The following is an 18,587-nucleotide window of genomic DNA, read 5'->3' as shown; positions in this document are numbered from 1 at the left end:
TGTCAGAATGGCTAAAATCAAAAGCAAGAGGGGTGCCTGGTTGGCTCAGTCATAAGAGCATGTGACTCTAGATCCCAGTGTCTTGAATTTGAGCCCCACGTTGGGTGTAGAGATTATTTAAAACAAGATAAACGTCAGAAAAAAAACAGGGGTGCCTGGGTGGCTCAGTTACTTAAGTGTCCAACTCTTGATTTCGGCTCAGGTCATGATCTCACTCTTGTGAGATCAAGCCCCATGTCGGGTTCGACACTAGGCATGCAGCCTGCTTGGGATTCTCTCTTTCCCTCTCTCTCTGCCCATCCCCCACTTGCATTGTCATTCTCTCTCTCTCAAAAAAAAAAAACCCAAAAAACAAAAACACAAGAAACAACAAATGTTGGTGAGGCTGTGGAGAAAAAGGAACCCTCATGAGCTGTTGGTGGGAATGCAAACTGGCACAGCCACGGTGAGAAGACAGTATGTAGGTTCCTTAAAAAAATTAAAAATAGAACTACCATATGATCCAGTAATTCTACTGAGTATTTGCCCAAAGAATACAAAAACCACTATTATTTACAATAGCCAAATTATGGAAGAGAGAAGTGTTCATCCAGAGATGCGTGGGTAAGAAAGACGTGGTATACATGCACAATGGAATATTGCTCAGCCATAAACAAGAATGAAATCTTGTCATTTACAACAACATGGATGGATCTAGACGGAATAAAGCTAAGCGAAGTAAGTCAGCCAGAGAAAGACAAATACCATATGATTTCACTCATATGTGGAATTTAAGAAACAAAACAAATGAACAAAGAAGAAAAGAGACAAATTGAAAAACAGACTCTTAACTCTAGAGAACAAACAGATGGTTACCAGAGGGGAGGTGGGGGAGATGGGGGAAATAGGTGATGGGGATTAAGAGTACACTTATCCTCATGATGAGCACTGAGTAAGATATAGAACTGTTGAGTCACCACATTGTACCGGCTGAAATTAATATAACATTGTATGTTAACTATACTGGAATTAAGCTAAAAACTAAAGTAAAATAAAATAAAATATAAAGGAAAGGAAAAGAAAAGAAAAGACAAAATAGAAAAGAAAACCCACAGGCCCAAAATGGCATCACTTAAGTTAACACATACCTAACTGCAGTTTCAACCTCATATAACCAAGGCACAGAGTCGCAAGTGCACCTGCTCCGAGGATCCCAAACAGACTGGGTTGGCCACTTGCTGCTGACAAAATGCGAAGGCAGAGACATAAGCAGAGGTGGAACAAGAAAGGGACTTACTCCAGTGAGGCCAACCCCGGGGATCTGTCTCCAGAGTGCTGAAAATATTCATAGGTTTATATAAGGAAAATGTGGGATGAAGGGCAGTGGGGACATGTGGTTGGGCAGTAAAGGTCAGGTTGATCACGGTCTTGGGATTAGTCATGCTGGGTCTTGCTGGCCCAGGGCAGTCTTTTTATTGCTTGAGGGAGTAGTTTCAGTTCCCAACGAGGGATGCTTTGCCTGCAAGGTCTTTTGCCTGAATGAAGAAATATGCTGGAAAGAAGAACTTAATTAGAAAGTACAGACCAAGGTCAAAGTGGAGATGATTAAAGTCCTTGTTCTCTCCCAGAAATACAGTCTTAACCTCATTTGTTCAGAGAGCTCCTCCTTCTACTTTCCCCCTTATGGGGCCAAACCGCCCCGCAGATTCTTCTGGGGCTTCGCTGTAAATGTTCACGTCTTTTCAGTGACACCCGCCCCTTCAGGGGGTTAGTGGTCTGGATCCTAAGCATTGTCTTCAGTCTCACTAGATGCAGCAACGTATGAAACGCAATTATGTGCTTGTCGATCTTATATTCTTCCAGCTTGCTAAGCTCTCTTGTTCGTTCTCATCATTTGTATGTAGACATTGAACTATTTTATAGTCAGGAATTTTTTTAATCATTTATTTTTTTAAATTTACATCCAAGTTAGTTAGTATATAGCGCACTAATAATATCAGGAGTAGAATGCAGTGGTTCATCCCCTGCATATAACACCCAGTGCTCGTCCCAACAAGTGTCTTCCTTAATGCCCCTTGCCAATTTAGCCCATCCGCCCTCCCACAACCCCTCCAGCAACCCTCAGTATGTTCTCTGTATTTAAGAGTCTCTTATGTTTTGTCGCCCTTCCCATTTTTGTATTATTTTTGCTTCCCTTCCCTTATGTTCATCTGTTTTATATCTTTTCCTTATGTGAGTGAAGTCATATGGTATTTGTCTTTTTTTGACTAATTTCACTTAGCATAATACCCTCTAGTTCCATTCACATTGTTGCAAATGGCAAGATTTCATTCCTTTTGATTGCCAAGTAATACTCCGGTGTGTGTGTGTGTGTGTGTGTGTGTGTGTGTATACACACACACGCTATATATATATATATATATATATATATATATATATATATATATCTTCTTTATCCATTTATCCGTCAATGGACATTTGGGCTCTTTCTATACTTTGGCTATTGACAATCAGTGCCAATGAGTTGGCCACAAGGACCTCTCCATCCCCTAAATGAAGATGAGGTCACCTGCACAAGAAGACCCCTTATCTTTACCCCACACACAGGAGGAGAGCAGTCTTGCCTGAAACAATCCTTTCCTGTAGCTGATAACTTTCTTGCTCCCCTCCTTCTAGAAAAACTTTTCTTTTGTACGGCAATCAAAAGCATAGTGTCAGGCAGTTGGGATCAGAAAAGCTTGTTGAAGGCACCCGGGTGGCTCAGTTGGTTAAGCATCCAACTCTTGACTTCAGCTCGGGTCATGATCTCACAGGTCGAGCCCCGCATCTGGCTCTCAGCGTAGAGCCCGCTTTGAATCCTCTGCCCCTCCCTCACTCGCACACTCTCTCAAAAATAAATAAACATTTTTGAAAAAGAATAAAAACTCAACCAAGGAAATCTGGGCATGTAATTGGCTCTATTCAAAGGCTCATGAGTTTGGCAGTGTCCCTTCCAGTAAGGAGACGGGTGCCCTGAGGAGTTGTAAGTAGCAGAAGGTGTTTAAAGGCAGGAGGGTGTCATGAGGAAGTATTCTCAAAAGAAAGGGAGGATTTTTCCCCCCCAGATCGGGCCATCTTTTGGGGGGAAGATCTTACCCTGCAGGTGACCTCACCAGTGCTGATCAGGAAATTTCGGACCGACTGTTTAAAGGTCACATTTCTGGGAGAGGTTGAAACCACAGTGAGTCTTGGGTTTGCTGTTGTGGGGCAAGTGCCTCCACTCGGAGCCCATTGTTTCTTTTCCAACAGTAGACAGCAGGGGTTGGGGGGGTGGGGTTGGTGGACTTCAAATGCCAGGGGTGGGGGCAGATGTTTGTGATGTATTGTCTAAGCCTAGGGAGCCTTGAATGGGTTTGTGGAGGAGACTCAGGGTCAGCTCCCTGGCTGTTGGACGGATCCCTGTGGGGCCCATAAATGAGACAGGGAAGGGACTGGAGGTCAGGAGGTGATGGAATGTGCTGGAAGAATGGACAGATACAAGTGGGACGCAGAGAAGACCCCACAGAGATGATAAGATGCTGTATTGTGAAACCAAAATCCAGGCTGAGGGGCTGGTCTTTCCCTGGGGAGGCTTTGAAGGAGAATGACACCAGCCGGTTTCTACTGTGTGCCGGGACGGTCACCCTCAGCCCCAGGGTAACTTTCCAGCAGGACCTTTCTGTCCAAAGAAGACAGATCAGTAGGCACTGAGCCCCATGGTGCGATAGGACCTCTGTTGGCTGATTTCTCTGTGTTAATTTCTTTACTGTTCACAACCACCTTTAAGGCAGAAGGCATGATCTCTGATTTACGGAACGGGAAACCGAAGCACGCAGAGATGAAGTGACTTGCTTGACAGGCTACGTTTGAGCCCAAATCTGCTCTACCCGGGGACACCCGGACAGTCCCGCTCTTTTATATTGCCACAGGGCTCCACGTGCTTCATCAGTTGGCGCCTGACTTCTCCTCTCCCCGCAGGGGCTGGGATTCCTGGCTCCAGGCGGCCCTCACTTGCTCGTCCTGATCTCCGAGTACTCACTGGTGCTGGTGGCCTCCTGGTCCTGAGGTTCCCTCATCTTTATCTCTTGAAAGCTGAACGAGGCGTAATGGAGCTCCTGCTGCTCCCCTGAGGGAGGGGCATCCCCGGCAGGGGTCGTTTGATCTGGGGGGCTGTCTGGCCAGGGCTTCTTCCTGGAACCCTGAGTGAAAGAGAAACGAGAGAGTCGGAGAAGGAATGAGGCAGACGTGGTCCCCCTCAAGGGAGGTTGGGCTAATGGGACATATGTTCATTCATCCTCCTATTCACACACATTTCCTACGAACCCAATGATTCACTCATCCATTTATTTTTTTAAGTTTACTTATTTATTTTGAGAGAAAGAGAGAGAGAGAGAGAGAGCAGGGGAGGGCCAGAGGGAGTGAGAGAGAGGGAGAGAGAGAACCCCAAGCTGATAGTGTGGAGCCTGATGCTGGGCTCAAACTCACGAGCCGTGAGATCATGACCTGACCTGACCTGAAGTCAAGAGACACCTACCCGACTGAACTACCCAGGTGCCCTTCACTCATCCATTTAAAATTCTGTAACGCTATGACTGATTAGGCCATACTGAAGGCTTACTAATTACATTTAATTCACACACACACACACACACACACACACACACACACAGTATGAATGATACTTATTCCCATTTTACAGACATGGTAGACTGAGGTGGGAGGCCCAAGATTACTCATCTAGTAACAGACAGAGCCAGGAACCAAACTCAGGCCTGTTGTGTTATTGGAAATAAAAAGAGGAGAAAATATGTGAACAAAAATAGTGGCGATAAAATTGAATTGAAGAGAGGTAAACCATTCCAGCTGAAAGGGCCCACAAGCACAAGAAAAAAGACCAGGGAAACCTCACACCCCAATACAGTATAGTAAATTTTAAGAATATCAAAACCAGGGCGCCTGGGTGACTCAGTCAGTTAAGTGTCCGACTCTTGGTTTTGGCTCAGGTCACGATCTCATGGTTCGCGAGTTTGATCCCCACATCAGGCTCAGCGCTGCTGGATGGAGAGCCTGCTTGGGATTCTCTCTCTGCCCCTCTCCTGCTCTCCCTCAAGATAAATAAATAAACTTAAAAAAAATAAACTTAAAAAAAAAAAGCTTTAAGAAGAAAAAAAAGAATATCAGAACCAAAGGGAAAGTGTAATGTGTTTTAAGTTTGGGTTTTCTTGTATTAAGACTTCTGAGGACTTGTGGGTTTGAGAACATTTATTTAATGCTCTGATCAACCGAGCTCCACCAACCGAGCCAGCCAGGCACCCCAACCTAGGATCCTTTACAAATTTTTGTAATTTTAACTTATTTTATTTTTTATTTTTTAAAATTTACATCCAGGGGCGCCTGGGTGGCTCAGTCGGTTGGGCGTCCGACTTCGGCTCAGGTCACGATCTCGCGGTCCGTGAGTTCAAGCCCCGCGTCGGGCTCTGTGCTGACAGCTCAGAGCCTGGAGCCTGTTTCAGATTCTGTGTCTCCCTCTCTCTGACCCTCCCCCGTTCATGCTCTGTCTCTCTCTGTCTCAAAAATAAATGAACGTTAAAAAAAATTTTTTTTAATTAAAAAAAATAAAATAAAATAAAAATTTACATCCAAATTAGTTAGCATATAGTGCAACAATGATTTCAGGAGTAGGTTCCTTAGTGCCCCTTCCCCATTTAGCCCATCCCCCCCTCTCACAACCCCCCTTTTTAATTTTTTAAGTAGGTTCCACACCCAACGTGGGGGCTGGAACTCACCACCCCAAGATCAAGAGTCACATGGTCTTCCAACTGAACCAGCCAGGCACCCCTGCGATATTTGTTAAATCAAAAAAAAAAAAAAAAAAAAAACCCTGTTAAAAATAGTTCAATGTCTACATACAAATGATGAGAACGAACAAGAGAGCTTAGCAAGATGGAAGAATATAAGATCGACAAGCACATAATTGCGTTTCATATGTTGTTGCATCTAGTAAGAGACTGAAGACAATGCTTAGGATCCAGACCACTAACCCCCTGAAGGGGCAAGTGTCACTGAAAAGACGTGAACATTTACAGCGAAGCCCCAGAAGAATTCTGCAGGGCGGTTTGGCCCCATAAGGGGGAAAGTAGAAGGAGGAGCTGTCTGAACAAATGAAGGAACTGGCTGGTGTTCAGTCTTTAGTCACTTACTGCCCACAATCCGTGTTCCACAGACCTCTGTTTACCAGAGGCCAGAGTCTGAGTGTGCTTACTTTCCCCATCACTGATTCAGGGGAGTGAGTCATTTGTTGAAATATGGAATCTTGGGGCGCCGGGGTGGCTCAGTCAGTTAAGCGTCCAACTCTTGATTTCAGCTCAGGTCGTGATCTCACGGTTCACGGGATGGAGCCCCACATCGGGTTCTGCATGGACATGCGGAGCCTGCTTGGGATTCTCTCTCTCTCTCTCTCTCTCTCTCTCTCTCTCTGACCTTCCCCCACTCATGCTGTTGCATGTTCTCTCTCAAAATAAATAAACATGAAAAAAGAAAGATTCTCTCTCTCTCTCCCCCTCTCCCTCACTTCTCTCTCTCTCTTCCTCACTTGTGCGTGTGCGCTGTCTCTCTCTCTGAAGTTAAAAAAAAAGAAATCTCTTAGAAGAAAAATACATCCGCAGAGAATGCATGAGATCAGGTGTTTCTTCTTCTGTATCTAAAGTCTAAAAGGATGAGTTGATTTTTGAAGGAAATGACACTATATTTGCATGAAATCAGCTGCTTTGATTCAGCAGCCATGGCAATGCTTTTAATTTTTAATTTTTTTAATGTTTTACTTATTTTTGACAGAGAGAAAGACAGACTACGGGCAGGGGACGGGCAGAGAGGGAGCCACAGAATCCCAAGCAGGTTCCAGGCTCTGAGCTGTCAGCACAGAGCCTGACACGGGGTTCGAACTCATGAGCTGCGAGATCATGACCTGAGCCGAAGTGGACGCTTAATCGACCGAGCCACCAGGCGCCCCAAAGCCATGACAATTTAAACCAAGAATATCACAAACTTTTCAGACAGTATCCATATCTCTGTAAAAGAATGGTTCAGCAGGCTTATGAATCATATCTAAGAATGCTCCAGCTACCAAACCAGCAAGACTCTAAATGACATCTAAGACCAATCTGTAATTTTTTTTAAATGTTTTCATTCCGCATATCAGTGATAAGTGATCAGAAAATGCACTTTTAAAAAGATGGCATTTATAACAGTAACAAAACTAGTATTAAGGAAGAAAACCGACAAAAGGTTCACAAGATGTGTTGAAGGATTTCTACATCTTTCTTGGGAAAAAAAAACTTAAACTAATAGATAACCTGTTTTTGCAGACAAGGAGACTTGAGTTTATACATAAGTATATTCTTCCCAAGTTGATCTACAGATGCAATGTCATTCCAGCCAAAACACTAACAGGAGTGTTTTTTGGAACTTGATAAACCGATTCTAATATTTAATAGAACAGCAAAAGTCCAGGTATAGCCAAGACACTATTTAAAAGAAGATTAAGGAGAGGATCCTGCTCTATCAGATAGTAGGACTTAGTTTTGGGTCTGTAGATTCTATTGCCTCTATAGACAGTTCTGACTCGGGGACAGTAAAATCGACCACTGGAACAGAATAGAAGGCCACAGACAGAGGCCACGCACGTATAGACTTCTGATGTCTGACAGAGTAGATGGCACATCAGCAGAGACGAGAGAGAGACATTATTCCACACGTCGAGGAGGAACATACATAGATCAAAACTGCACACCACACACAAATCAACTCCGGGTAGATTAAGGCTTCACGTGTCCAAAGGAATACGTAAAACTTTTAGTAGAAACTATACTTGAATATCATTCTAATCTTAGGAGAAGAGAGACTTTTTTTAGGGGCACTCGGGTGGCTCAGTCGGTTAAACGTCCGACTCTTGATTTCTGCTCAGGTCATGATCTCGAGGTTCCTGAGTTGGAGCCCCGCGTTGAGCTCCGCGCTGACAGTGCGGCCCCTCCCCTGCTCATGCTCGCGTGCTCTCTCTCTCTCTCTCTCTCAAAATAAATAAACTTTAACAAATAGTTAAAAAAAATTAAAATTAAAAAAGAAAGATTGTCTTAAATGAAACCCAAAAGGCATTCAACAGAAAAGAGAAGATCAGGGGCACCCAGGTGGCTCAGTTGGTTAAGCCACCAACTCTTGATTTCGGCTCAGGTCATGATCTCATGGTTTGTGAGTTCGAGGCCCACATCGGCCTCTGTGCTGACAGGGAAGAACCTGCTTGGGATTCTCCCTCTCCCCCTCTCTCTGCCCCTCCCCTGCTCTCTCTCTCTCTCTCTATTTCAAAATAAACAAATAAAAACTTAAAAAAAAAAGAAAGCTATGTCAATCTATCTTTTAAAAAAAAAAGAACAGAGAAGATTAGTGAATATGGTTATATTGCAATTAAGAACTTATGTTCATCAAAGGTCACCTTTAAAAAGTGAAGACAAATTACTCACTGGAAGATATTTACAGTGCATGTAACTGAAAAAAAGAAACCAGTATGAAAATGTATAAAGCTCTCCAATCAATTCAGTAAGAAAGTCAAACACCCTATGGGCTGCAGGGAAATGGGCTGCAGATGAGACCAGGAATTTTATTTTTTTAACATTTATTTTATTTTTGAGAGACAAAGAGAGAGAGAGAGGGCAGGGGAGGGGCTCTGAGAGAAGATCCAAAGTGGGCTCTGTGCCCAATGCGGGGCTCGAACTCTGAACGGTGAAATCATGACCTGAGCCAAAGCCGGACGCTTCACTGACTGAGCCACCCGGGCGCCCCGGGACCAAGCATTTTAGAGAGGAGGTGTTCATATGCCATTGAAGACAGAGATTTTCATGCTCCTTGACAACTAATGAAACGCAAATCAAAACCATAGCGAGAGAGTGAGACGACCCAAAAAATTGAGAAAACCAAGCACAGAGACTATATAGGTCAACAGGATCCAAGAGGCACAGACGGGTGTACACATGGATGCGATTGCTTTGGAAAACCATTTGTCATGATAGGAACATTCACACACCCTCTGACCTAGTAATTAAATTCTTACGTAATGTTGCCAAAAAACAAAAAACCGAACGCTCGTATGTGAATCCAATGAGATCTGGAGCAACCCAAATGTCCAGCAAGACGAGCTTAGGCAATAGACATGGTCATAAAACGAAACACCGTAAACAGGTAACTGCAGCTAACAACAGGGGTGAATCTCCAGGACCTAATTTGCAGGGTTGGTGAGTCCACAAAGGGAGCCGGAGAAGCGCGCACAGAGGGTGCCACCCTTTGTAGGTTCCGAAATAGTTACACGAAACAGCGCGTATCTCAGGTATACACACATATATGGGGTAACACTGGCAACGAAAGATTCAGAGCAGCCTTCCTGAGGACGGGGTCACAGAGCAACACAAGCAGATGGAAGTTACTGTCGGTGTCTGAGGTCTGAGGTTGGATGGCAGGTTCATCGTTGCTCATCGTATTATGGACAAAACGAGTACGTGCAAGCAAACAATGCCTGTTCCAGGGACTGGCCATGAACAACGCATTCTGGATGACTCCACGTAGGGCAACACGGCCCCAGTTTCATAAAAGGGCAGAAGGGACATGGTGGACAGGGGCGGAGTGAGAGACAACTGCAGCCCCCGCCGGCAAAGACATCCCAAACACGACGAAATGCAGTGGTGTTGTGGGATGTGCCACTCGAGACGGGGCTGGACACGGAGCTCTGGGGACGTAGAGGAGGGAGGCGTGGGCGTTGGCAGGGAAGGAAATGGCAAAGCTTTCCCAGAGCAGAAGATGTTGATACGTGAAGTGGGGTGACGGAAATGGGGACAGAAGGGCATTTCTGGTGGGAGGAACTGTACGTGCAAAGGGTCCAAGCGGTAGGGGAGACCGCGAGAAGGCCAGTGTGGCTGCACCATAGCCGGACCAGGGCTGGAGTGGCCATCAAGGGACACCTCCTGAAGGACTTCAAACATGGGACAAGGAATGTGACTTGATTCTCAAAGCACTGGGAACAAGCATCATTGAAACTCCAGAAGGGGGGTGCCTGGGTGGCTTGGTTGGTTAAGCGTCCGACTTCGGCTCAGGTCATGATCTCACGGTCTGTGAGTTCAAGCCCCGCGTCGGGCTCTGTGCTGACAGCTCAGAGCCTGGAGCCTGTTTCAGATTCTGTGTCTCCCTCTCTCTCTGCCCCTCCCCTGTTCATGCTCTGTCTCTCTCTGTCTCAAAAATAAATAAACGTTTAAAAAAAAAAAAAGAAAAAGAAACTCCAGAAGGGCTGGAAGGGAAGTAGGGAAGAGTGGAGTAGGGAAGTCACCTCCCAGGTGACTGCTCAGGTGACCAGGCTGGGGCAGGGGCAGGGAAATGCTGAGGAGCTCCGTCTGGAGTCCCAATGGACAGGTCCAGAGCCCCCCACTGCACGAGAAGACCCCGGCATCACTCACCCAGGCGACTGTACCCATGACAGGGTCTTCATTAGCCATGCCCTCTCGACTCCTAGATGCTTGCTTCCTGCGGGCTTTTACCCTAAAAGGAGAAAGCAGCACACTGCAGCCACGAAGGCTCCCGTGGGCAGGCTGCCTGCTCCCCGGCCAATCCGCTGAGGTATCCGGTCTGGAACCAGACTCAGACCTTCCTGACAGGCCAGGAAGCACTCCATCCCCCTGGGTGACCAGAGGTTTGGCCAGACTGAACTTCCATCACGAAAGATCCGTCTAACTCAGAAAAACTTGTACGTGCCGGGGCACCTGGGCAGCTCTGTTGGTTAAGCTCAGGTCGTGATCTCGCGGTTCGGTTCGTGAGTCCGAAGCCTGCATCGATCGGGCTCTGTGCTGACAGCTCAGAGCCCGGAGCCTGCTTCGGAGTCTGTGTCTCCCCCTCTCTCTGCTCTGCCCCTGCTCATGTTCGGTCTCTCTCTGTTTCTCAATAATAAATAAACGTTAACATTTTTGTTTAATTCCAGAAGAGGCAAATCTAGAGAGACGGAAAATAGACTGGTGGTCCCCTAGGACTGGGGGAGGATGGGGACAGGATGAAAATGAAGGAGTGCATTTCTTCTCTGGAGCTGCCCTACTCAGCCCTGTACTTCTGGGATGAGGGACCTCCCCGCACTCCCTGCGCCTCCCCGAACAGACTTACACACAGAAGACGAGGAGACACAGACACAGGCACAGCAGAGCCATGGCTCCCGCGCCGCCCACAGCTGCAGTCGCGGTTTCTGCCGGGGAGAGCGACTTCCCTGCGGAGAGAGGGAGACCGAATTGCAGGACTCAGTCTCTTGCCTTCCTAGCTCCTTGCAGAACTCACTGAAGGGCCTGCTGAGGCCCGAGATGGACCACCCTGTCCCACCAATCGCCCTCCGCCCCACGCCCACCCAGACCGTCTTCTCTAGGATGCAGACTCCTTCCCCACCCCTACTCCCACCCCCACCCTCCACCCCCGGCTCTGCCCACCCTTCCCCCACAGCCCCCAGACCTGGCAGCAGCACCAGGACGGCGTCGGTGCTCTGGGCCCCGTGCTCATTCCGGGCCTCGCAGCCGAGTCTGAGGTCGGAGCCCAGCGGCCCCCTGAGGCTCAGGGAGCTGTTGGCCCAGGGCCCCTCGGAGCTGGAGGTGACGGTCCAGGAGGCGTCGCTGTGGTTCCCCTCCAACAGCCCCTCCCCCAGCCTCCAGCGCAGGGTGGGGGCCGGCCGGGCTCGGGAGGAGCAGGTGCAGCCCAGCGCCTCGCCCTCCCAGGAGCAGGAGGGGCCGAGCAGCCGCGGGGGGCCTGCAGGGGGGTGGGAGGGGCAGGGTCAGCGGTGCCTCTGCTCCCCAGGCCCCGGGCATCCCCCCCCCCCGGGGGTCCCCACACTCACAGACCACAGAGAGACGCAGGGAGACATGCTGGGAGCCCAGCGAGTTCTGAGCTCGGCAGGTGAGGACTCCTTCCTCCGCAGCCCCGACTTGAGGCAGCTCCAGGATGTGGGTCCTGTACATGGGGGTGGCATTCAGGGCAGGGGACCCCCGGAACCAGCTCAGCTCGGCGGGGGGGTTGCCGGCAGCAGCGCAGAGCAGCCGCAGGTCCTGGCCCTCCCGGATGAGAAGGGATGAGGTGTTTTCCAGAATGCTGAGGGCTTTGGGGGAGAGATGTAGAGAGAGGAGAGAGAGGCATTGAGACAGCCGCTGGAGACCGGCAGTCTCCACGTCTCCCTCCGTCCCAGGATCTGGTTGGCATCTCCCTCGCCTTCCCTGGCCCACTGACTTGGGTCCAACAGGGCTCAAAGGCTGGGCTTTACGCCCAAAAGAAGTTGACCTCAAGTGTCCGGGCTTCGCATCTTCAGAGAAGGCTCAGTGCCCCCACTGGGACACGCCTGGACTGTTTGGTGGCCTCAGTCGGTGAGCTCGGCAGGAAACAGGATGGAGGAGGCTGGGGTGGGAGGGGAGGAGGAAAACCACAGCAGCGCCCCGGAGAGGTGAACAGAGTGTGCCTGAGCATGCCACTTTTGCACCCAGGCAAGGTGGAGGAGGGAGGGTGGTCATCTTTATCCGTGCTCTTCCCTTATCTGGTCCCATTCCAGCTACGATCCCCATCCCACATGGTGGAAGCCGCCCCCCCCCCCCATCCAAGGCCAGGTCCCAGCCCCCAAGAGGACAGTTCTTTCCTACCTGTGACATTGCTGAAGATGCTGATGGTGAGGTTGTGGGGAGCATCTGGGGTAGAAAGATACGGCTCTGCTTCAGAGGTGAGGATTGGGATGGAAGCTGACCCAGCACCCACGGAGGGGTGGGGAGCACTGGGAAAGGGTAGGGAGCACTGACAAGGTGGGGAGCCCTGACAAGGTGGGGAGCACTTGGAAGGGGCGGGGAGCACTAAGAAGGGGTAGGGAGCACTAGAAACAGGTAGGGAGCACTGGAAAGGCATAGGGGAGCACTTGGAAGGGCCGGGAGCATTGGGAAAGGGTGGGGAGCATCAGGGAAGGGTGGGGAGCACTGGAAAGGGTTAGGGAGGACTGGGAAGGGGTAGGGAGCACTGAGTAGGGGTAGGGGAGCACTAAAAAGGGTAGGAAGCACTAGGAAGGGGTAGGGAGCACTGGAAAGGCATAGGGGAGCACTGAGAAGGGGTGGGGAGCATTGGGAAGGGGTAGGGGAACACTGAGAAGGTGAAGATGGCCGTCTTTGCTCTCTCTCCTTGCCCCACACCAGCTCAAACCTCACTGCCCTGAGGGACCCTGCCCTCCCCCCCAGCACTCACAGGAGACATTGAGCCGGATGGTTCTTTCCACGGTGGCCTGAACTTCTGGCAGTTTCACCTGACAGGTGAGGTTGGTGCCATGGTCCTGCGGCCTCGGGGTGAAGGCCAGCACCGAGGAGTGCAGGCTCTCGGGGTCCAGCGAGTCCAGAGCAGCCCCCACCCAGGAGAATGTGAGAGGTCTTCCCCCTCCGCAGGACCCCGGCAGGCTGCAGGCCAGCTCTGTGGGCCAGCCAGACTTGAGGGGCTCCGGGAAGTGGATGTCGGGTTCCTGTGTCAGGGCTGAGGAAGAGACAGGGAGGTGCCCGGGCCCCAGGGAGGTGGGGACCCACGGGGTGACCCTGAGAGGGTCCGGGCCTCAGGGCCCAAGCTGACCCCGGGCCCCGTTATCTCTTCCAACCGTCCCAGCCCCAAGACCCAGAGCAGGGAATGTTCCGGCGTCCTGTGCCTGCTCTAAGAGGGGGTGTCCACATCCCAGAGCCCTACCCCGGGGCCCCTGCTGTACCTGCCACCCGCAGAGTCATCGTCGTATCTGTGTAAGTATATCTCACGTCTTCTCCTCTCTCCACTCGGAAAAAGTAGACTCCCTCATCACTGCTCATGGCGTCTCTGATTCTCAGGGAGCAGTTGTAGGCCCAGGGGTCCCCGATGAGGTGGAATCGGCCCCGGGCCTCTGTCCTCACTGCTCTCTGTGGGTTGTTTGTAGCCACCGGATAACGGTTGCTTGAGGTGTCCCTATCCCGGAACCAGTATATGTAGAGCATCGTCCGGGAATACCCCCACTTCCAGGGGTAGGAGAAGGAACAGGGCACGTGGACACACAGACCCTCCTGCACGGTCACGGATTCCTGCACTCGGAGCTGGTACTCTGGATCCTCCCCTGGGGGGACACGGAGGCTCAGCCGGGGCTCCAGCCCCTCCCACCTGCGCCCAGCCCTCCTCCCGAGGCCCACTCACCCCTGAACAGCAGGGGCAGCAGCAGCAGGGGCACCATGTCTGCACCGGCCAGGGCAGGAGCCCGGATCCAGGTCCTTCTGTCAGGGAGGGAAATGCCCCAAATGTGGGGTGAGGCCAAGGAAGCCCCAACAGGAAGCCGTGTGTGACAGAGCTGTGGTCACCACGGAAGGGGAACTTGGGCAGCACAGGCCGTGGGGGGGTAGGGGGGTGCGGTGAGTTGGGAACTAAGAAATTATTTTGTCTCATCTCTGCATCTGACACAGCCCGTGAAAATACCGAGGGCCCCGGAGGCTGGGGTGCTCATCCAGATGTGAATCTGAGGGTGGTCACCAGGCCAATGCCATTTAAGTCAAGAGTGAGGTGAGCAAAGGACAAGAGCAGCTGGGAAAGAGAAACAGGGAGCCTGTGGGCAGCCTCAGCCCCTTCCCCCAGCCCTTTCTCTTCCCAGCTCCCCATCAGCCTGTGCAACCAGGCGGGGCCTGCTTCGAGGAGTTTCGTGCAAGACCAGTGGGTCTTAGGTCCTCCTCATGCCCTACAGTCCCTTTTACCAAACCTGGGGCCCTCCGAGCCCCAGCCCCGGGACTTCAGCAGTCACGGGTGGGCGGGGACGCCCAGCCACTGCTCAAAGTATTTGCTGAGCCTACCAGGAAGTCAGCAGGACTCAAGCAACAGGAGGAAAATTTGCAACAGTTGTAATAGGCCACAAAGCACCTTGCCCAGGAAATACAATAGTTAGGAACTGGATGCTCCGAAAACAAAGGACGCCAACTGAATGACTTCTCTGCAGCCTTAAAGGATTTCCAGGCTGGGTGGAGAGGAGGGTCTGCAAAGGAAAAGGAGAAGATTGCCAGAGCGAGAGCCGCATGTCTCCCTGCAGAGGGGAGGCCACGAAAGAGCAGCGCCTGTCCTTTGACGGCCACGACGAGTGGGTCCAGATGCAGAACCAGGGGGATGACGTGGCCACCTCGGAGCAGGATCTGGAACTGATTAAAGAGAGGGAAAGGGCAGTTCGGCAGCTGCAGGCTCACGCTCTGGACGTCCGTCAGAGGTTTAAAGATTTGCCCGTGAGGATCCGTGACCAAGGAGACCCACTCATAGCACGGAAGCCGACGGAGAAGGCCCAGGGGTGCGTGCAGACAGAGCCACGCCGGTCAGTTTCCGCAAGCTGCTTACGATCAGAAAAGAAAATCTCGCAAGAACGTCTGTATTCTGGTGCTTGTCCTGTTGGTTATCACTGTTCCCTTGGTACTTAGTATCTGACAGATTTATAAATGAAGCGATTGCCTCGGAGCTACCCTCTGCTTAGCTGTAGGGGGTCCTTCTGGAACAGACTGATCCGGGGAAGAGAGCAGAGGCCGGATCGTCATAATTGAGTTAGAAACTAGCTACCAGTGTGTATCAATTTACACACACACTCTATTGATTTCTCAAATTAGGAGTTAATTTACGTGCATTTTGCTTGCTCTTGTATTCTGAGTGCCCTTCATCCCAAGGGCTTACTGGAATTTCCGTTCTAGATATTCTTGTTTTGACAGGTGACACTAGGGTCTTGTAATACCGCCCTTTTAGTGTAAACGAGATTCATCTTTTTACCAGCAACTGGGATAGAATTACTCTCTGGCACCCAGGATCTCGGAGTCTGGCAGAAACTATATAATAAGCCAGCACTTTTCATTATGGAACCTTTTCATTTGAATTTCTTTATCTGCTTTGAAAGATTTTTAGCAATGTGTTTTAAGAAACGTTTATTTCTTTATTTTGAGAGAGCACGAGTGGGCACACGAGCAGGGGAGGGGCAGAGAGAGAGAGAATCCCAAGCAGGCTTCCCTGAGCTGAGAGCTGGACCCGGGGCTTGATCTCATGAACCTTGAGGTCATGGGCTGAGCCGAGATCAAGAGTTGGTCGCTTAACCAACTGAGTAGCTCAGGCACCCCTGAAGTTTTCTTTTTTTTTAATTTTTGTTTTTAATGTTCATTTATTCTTGAGACAGAGACAGAGCGTGAACAGGGGAAGGGCAGAGAGAGAGGGAGACACAGAATCAGAAGCAGCTTCCAGGCTCCGAGCTGTCAGCACAGAGCCCGATGTGGGGCTCGAACTCACGGACCGCAAGATCATGACCTGAGCCAAAGTCGGATGCTCAACCGACTGAGCCACCCAGGCGCCCCTGAAGTTTTCTATATTATCTGCTGGTGTCCATAGCAGCTCACCCATATGCACACTTCACTTTCTGAAGTGGTGAATTTAGTTAACAGTAAATGTCCCTTGGGGGACCACACAATGTTCCATCTTAAAGTATGGGCACCAGCCGTAGAACAAAGCCCTGCGGGTAGCGTTTGGCTGACAAATCGTACCGCAGAACATCGTCCCCGTCTTCCATAATCAGAGAAAATGGCCAGCACTCACTCCCACGATCCTCTTTTTCCCTAGAAGCTCGTCTCCCATCACCGCTTAGCCTTCTCGATTCTTACCTCGATCTTCTTGTGGTGACCGATTTCTTCTTTCCGTGCAGATCTATGGAGTGTGTTCGGTTAGGTATTCTGATGCACCCGGGGCTTCCAGAATGGAAGAGACCCACCTCTGCTCTAGAGGAGGGTGGAGTCTAGTTGAAGTAAATACAAGGGAAGCATCCTGAGGGGACAGACGGAGCAGAAGGAGCACCTCCTCCACTGGAGGAGGGAAATAGACGCAGTAGGACCAGAAGGTATTGCAAGGATGGATTTCTGTTATCCCGTGAACATTGGAGTCGACGCCAGTCGCTCTTGGCGTTGAAGATCCAGTGAACAAAAGCGTGTGGCTTCTCTCAAGAAGCTTGCAATTCCGTAACAGGAAAGGACAGGACCCGAGATGATCCGTAGTCGCCTTCATCTAGAACAGGGGTCCGGAATGCGGGCATGTGGCCAAATCCGGCCAACCACTTTGTGTACGAGTCTGACTTACCCATCCGGTTGTGGCCTATGGCTGCTTCTGTGCTACAGTAAGAGTTGAAAAACCGTATGCGGAAACACTATGGCTGCAAATACTGGCCCTGTCCCTTTAAGGAAAATTTTGCTAAACTCTGATAGAAAATCAGATGAGGAAGTGGTGAGCCCCGGGGGAGAGGGGAGGGCATCTTCTGAGAGAGATCCTTCCCAGGAACCCATGGCGATAAGGCGACATTTGAGCACAGACCTCAAAAAAAACAGGAAACAAAAAAACCCTCCGGGGTTCATCTGCCTCAGTCTGGACAGACAAGGGAGATTTAGACACAGCATGCTTTTGGAAGGCAAACAGGAATGGTGTGGAGGGGTTTCATCTTGTTGCTGCTGCCTGGGGTTCTGTGGTCCCGGTGCATGGTGAATATTGCCATGGCCATGAAAAGGCCGACCTTTCCACCGTAAGGATTGTTGGGCATTTGATGGCAGGGAGATTGGCAAAGCTATGCTGAGGTGGGCTTAAAATCTTGTCCTTGTGGGGCACCTGGGTGGCTTAGTCGATTAAGCGTCCAACTTTGGCTGAGGTCATGATCTCATGGTTCGTGAGTATAAGCTCCAATTCCCAATCTCTCTCTCTCTCTCTCTCTGTATTCCTCGCTTACTCCCCACCCCCCTCCCCCCCAAAAAAAACTAGTCCTTGTGAACCTGGCAAGAAAGTAAAGAGTCATTTTTGTAAATAATACTGGTTTGGAATAGTGATATTAGACTTATGTTCCTAGGAACATATGAAGAGATTAGTTTCTCCTCCCATGTTTTAGACTAAAAAAAAAAAAGAAGTTTCAATAAAACATTGCTGTCTTGGGGCACCTGGGTGGCTCAGTCGGTTAAATGTCCGGCCCTTGATTTTGGCTCAGGTTATGATTCCAGGGTGGCGGGATGGAGTCCCGTCACGCTGAGCCTGGAGCCTGCTTGATATTTTCTCTCTCTCCCTCTGCCTCTCCCCTCTGATCGTGTTTAGTCTCTTAAAAAAAAAAAAAAAAAAAAAAAGATTGCTGTCTTGTAATTAATCCTTTCTAAAGAGAGAAAGGGGAAAGTCCTAGAGATTCAGTGTGACTCACCCTCCAGCTGAAAACCACTGCTGGTTCTGGAAAAGGATCATTTACCATTTCCTTATAACCATTCAAGTGCAGGCCAGGAAGGAAGGCATTTCCGGACCCAAATCCAGGGGAGGGGGGGGAAGCAGGGGAAGGCTCAGGGTCAAAGCCCTTCTGCCCTGACGGGTTTTGGGAACACGGCATCCTCAAATGATTGTCTTTGCGGATCTGAGGGTCTTGTGGGACAGTGATGGCCCAAGCCGCGCAAAATGACAGATCAAGGGAGACCGGGACCCCACTGGGCAGGGACACCCCAAATCTGTGACTTTAGCAGAGAAGCAGCATTACCCTGCTG

At 50.0% G+C, this 18,587-nt stretch overlaps 1 protein-coding gene and 1 pseudogene across 5 annotated transcripts; one reads left to right on the top strand and one right to left on the bottom strand.

The window, feature by feature from the left end:
- Window positions 1-3,300: 3,300 nt before the first annotated feature.
- SIGLEC5 (sialic acid binding Ig like lectin 5) lies at window positions 3,301-17,506 on the bottom strand. Of its 5 annotated transcripts, none has more exons than XM_078439381.2 (10): window positions 16,695-17,506; window positions 14,227-14,303; window positions 13,775-14,149; window positions 13,273-13,551; window positions 12,687-12,731; window positions 11,897-12,154; window positions 11,518-11,808; window positions 11,182-11,281; window positions 10,488-10,569; window positions 8,909-10,009 (listed from the first exon to the last, which is right to left on the bottom strand). In XM_078439381.2, exons 2-10 carry the CDS (start codon window positions 14,261-14,263, stop codon window positions 9,521-9,523), a joined length of 1,956 nt encoding a protein of 651 aa, XP_078295507.2. In that variant the 5' UTR covers window positions 14,264-14,303; window positions 16,695-17,506; the 3' UTR covers window positions 8,909-9,520. The 5 variants fall into 5 exon arrangements, with proteins under 5 accessions (XP_078295509.2, XP_078295511.2, XP_078295510.2 ...); XM_081791467.1 differs by lacking the exon at window positions 16,695-17,506 and adding an exon at window positions 14,938-15,037; XM_078439383.2 differs by lacking the exons at window positions 8,909-10,009; window positions 16,695-17,506 and adding an exon at window positions 3,301-4,196 and having other exon boundaries at window positions 14,227-14,616.
- On the top strand, window positions 14,262-15,486 carry LOC145713216 (syntaxin-12 pseudogene; annotated as a pseudogene).
- Window positions 17,507-18,587: the final 1,081 nt, after the last annotated feature.

This window comes from Panthera onca, chromosome E2 (genome assembly GCF_046562875.1).
Source record: "Panthera onca isolate mPanOnc1 chromosome E2, mPanOnc1 haplotype 2, whole genome shotgun sequence".
NCBI classification, from domain to species: domain Eukaryota; kingdom Metazoa; phylum Chordata; class Mammalia; order Carnivora; family Felidae; genus Panthera; species Panthera onca.
The sequence above is the reverse complement of the archived record's forward strand: the minus strand, read 5'-3'. Positions and strand labels throughout refer to the sequence as shown.

What these genes read in the sequence shown, in the direction of transcription:
- SIGLEC5 (XM_078439381.2), bottom strand. Translation starts at nt 14,263, where the DNA reads ATGGTGCCCCTGCTGCTGCTGCCCCTGCTGTTCAGGG. An exon ending in GATGACTCTGCGGGTGGCAG is followed by an intron (nt 13,552 to 13,774) that starts GTACAGCAGGGG and finishes TCTCTTCCTCAG; the next exon opens with CCCTGACACAGGAACCCGAC. An exon ending in CGTCCTGGTGCTGCTGCCAG is followed by an intron (nt 11,282 to 11,517) that starts GTCTGGGGGCTG and finishes CTCTCTCCGCAG; the next exon opens with GGAAGTCGCTCTCCCCGGCA.